This window comes from Limulus polyphemus, unplaced genomic scaffold (genome assembly GCF_000517525.1).
Source record: "Limulus polyphemus unplaced genomic scaffold, Limulus_polyphemus-2.1.2 Scaffold302, whole genome shotgun sequence".
Lineage (NCBI taxonomy): Eukaryota > Metazoa > Arthropoda > Merostomata > Xiphosura > Limulidae > Limulus > Limulus polyphemus.
The window spans coordinates 71,526-74,726 of NW_013665912.1; the positions used below are offsets into that span (position 1 = coordinate 71,526).

At 33.6% G+C, this 3,201-nt stretch overlaps 1 protein-coding gene across 1 annotated transcript in view; it reads right to left on the reverse strand.

Annotated features, from left to right (window-relative positions):
- Nucleotides 1–423: 423 nt before the first annotated feature.
- Nucleotides 424–3,201, reverse strand: part of LOC106457192 (ankyrin repeat and MYND domain-containing protein 1-like) — a 21,859-nt gene continuing 19,081 nt past the window's right edge. The window contains exon 6 of the mRNA XM_013916585.1: nucleotides 424–1,341. Coding sequence (XP_013772039.1) covers nucleotides 424–1,341 — 918 coding nt within the window. The remainder of the gene's footprint in view (nucleotides 1,342–3,201) is intronic.

The following is a 3,201-nucleotide window of genomic DNA, read 5'->3' on the forward strand; positions in this document are numbered from 1 at the left end:
GCAGTGTAAGACTAGAGGGAAGGCAGCTAGTCATCACCACCCACCGCCAACTCTTGGGCTACTCTTTTACCAACGAATAGTGGGATTGACCGTCACATTATAACGCCCCCACGGCTGAAATGGCGAGCATGTTCGGTGTGACGGCGATTCGAACCCGCGACCCTCAGATTGCGAGTCGAGCGCCTTAACCACCTGGCCATGCCGGGTCTACGCTTAATTTAAACACAAACCATGCCAGGCTCGGATGATAAATATGGCTAATTAACGATGTTCTCTCACCTTCAAAATTTAGAAGAGGCAACTTCATGTACACTTTTCAGACAAAAAGCAAAACAAATAACAATAATAATAAAAAATTTCATCCAGTTATGTTACCAGAGCATGAACGACAGTGTGCTAAATGATAATAATAAAATTATTCGCTTACCTCAAAATTTGCTCATCAGCCATGTACATATTTTCTACTTTGGAGGTATTAAAGGAAAATGTACTGGAATGTGAACGTTTCAAGTTCGTGTACGCTTCATAATTCAAGTTTTGGTCATTATTCTCTGGAGAAATCATAGGAAAAGAAGTGGTGGACAATGTTTGAGAGATGCCAGATTTAGAAAAATGGCGTTCGTCAGAATGATGTAAGGCTACATCCTCGTCCTTAGTGGATGATGTTATGACAGAAGAATTAAATAGTTTAGGAGAGCCTAAAGATGCTACTGTTGCATCTGAGGGATTACATATTTCCTTTTTACAGGAGCCTTGGTTATTATGAGACATGCCGTCTGATGTAGACATAATGTCTTCTTCTGATGTAGAGATTGAATTACCAGAAAGCGTATTTTTGGAAAATAAATTTTCTGATACGTATGCATCATTCCCTTCATGTGAAACCTTGTTTTCTTCTTTAAGCAAATGTAGGTTGCCAGAAGACTGATTTTGTAATTTAGGCACCGAAACATTTTCTTCATTTGAAAGCTCGCTTTCTTCTTTATGTAAATATAAGCTACTAAAAGACTGGTTTTGTAATTTCTCTCGAGAGATGTATTTTTCTTCTTTTAAAGCAAATGAATTTGCAGATGTTTGATGCGGTACATAGGGATAACATTCTTTTGAGAAATAACCTTGTAAATCTTCATGAGAAACCAGGCTGCAAGAAGATTTTGGCTGTTTTAGAAGTGGGGTGCTTGTTTCGAAAAAACGGCAACTTTCCACCGGAAATAAAATTGATATTTGTGGATACAGAAGCATGAGGCATGCCGACAAGGCTGTTAGGTTAGTATCAGTTAGGTGGTTTATATCTGCTCCGTGATCTAACAGAAAGTGTACGACTTTGTCCCAACCGTTCACCTATACCATAAATGAAATTTAATGAATTTAATCCCATGACAGTTCTTCTATAGACTGAACAGCTTTAACCATGATATAAACAACATTTTTGATTCCACTACATATTAAACAACAACACAACACACCAACTGTTTATAATGTGATTTTTTTCTCCTTTCACATAAATTTCCTATTTTTTTCACTGTCTTTGATAAATTTTCAGCCAAATCAAATTTACTGTCCAATATAAACTCCTTTTAATCAATAATTGTTTTAAATTAACTTGCCTACTTCACACCAAATATTTGTAATTTCTTACTATCAACTCTTACATAAACTACTATATGTGAATCTCCTACGTTTAATCACTAACTGTTTAAGGTAAAATATATGTGAAAATGTTCTTAATGGCAGTATTTCGATATAACTCGCATGTTTTTACCGGTTATACTTATAATCAACGTGTTTTTTTGTTTTGCTAAAACAGCAAAACGTTTTTCATTGCTTGTAAATATACATAATTTTAGACAGAGTGATTTTAAATAATGGTGAGTCTCCAAATGGCCTCTTATCACCCAGTAACAAATCAAGTGTGTTCTAACATCACGTTAAAATAAATACGCGAAACCAATTAAAAAAAACACTTACTTTTAAAATTTTAAATTACAATGATGCTAATTTTTGTTGAAATGGCTAATCAGGACACTAATTAGTTTTCAATATTCTGATGGAATATAAAAAAGAAAACTTTCTACATACAGCAACGTTGTTTGAAAAAATAAGTACTTAAACTCATGGTTGTGTGATCTTGCAAATACAGTAGCAAAGATTTGGCTGAATTATGAAAAGCGAAATCAACTGCGTCAACATAAACTTTGTTTAGTTCACTTGGTCACTTCTTGTATAATATGCTATAGAGAGAAATGTAACAAGTACATCCCATCAGCTGACAAAAACGTTGAAAATTTTCCTTTAAAATAGAAAATAAAAGTAATTCTAAACCGGCGTAACGAAATTAGGTTTGGATATTTTTATTGGATTAATTAAAACAGATGGTTAATTAATGATAAAAAAATTAACAGATAATACAGTGTTGGATACTAGATTAAATTGAAATTTATAAGAACAATGTTCCAAGCCCTGTATTTTCCTTGAAACTAATTATTCTCCATCGTCGACTGAACTCAGTCTGATGGATTGACATGTTTACTTACCCAACATCGCAATTTCTATTGTAACAAGCTTTTCTGAAGGACCGTTTTGTCAATTTTAAATACCACACAAATATATAAACGCTCAACAGTACTCAAATCTATGGCGAAACGACGCTGCTTAACGTATGCATATCATTCATATTAAGTTCAATTAACTCTTTGTTTAAAAGCACAAAGGGAGAAAATAATATTTATAATGTAAGACAAAACTCGGTCTTATAGTGAGTTAATGTTACACAAGCAAGTGATGAATAAATGGATTACTTTTCGTCGGCATAAAATGTTGTATGTCAGAATAATTAAGACAAAAACTTATTTTGCTGCATATCGAAAAGAAGTGGCTTCCTATTGGTTAAACAAATAATTTTTCAAACAAGCGTTAAATAGTACTTACGGTAAGGTTGTAGCGATCCAATATCAGTCATCATCATGGTTATTAATTTATATGATCTCCTAATTATTAATAAGTAATTATTTTTTAATAGCTACTAATTACATTATATCCTACTTTCCGACTGCTAATCCAGAAAACCAAAACTGTAAACTCCACCATAGCAGGATTAAAACTGCTTCCGGAATTAAAAAAGAACAACACCATAGCAGTCCTAACGAAGAGGAATGCATCATTAAGCTACAAACTCTAGTTTAAGATGGCCACTACACGAGT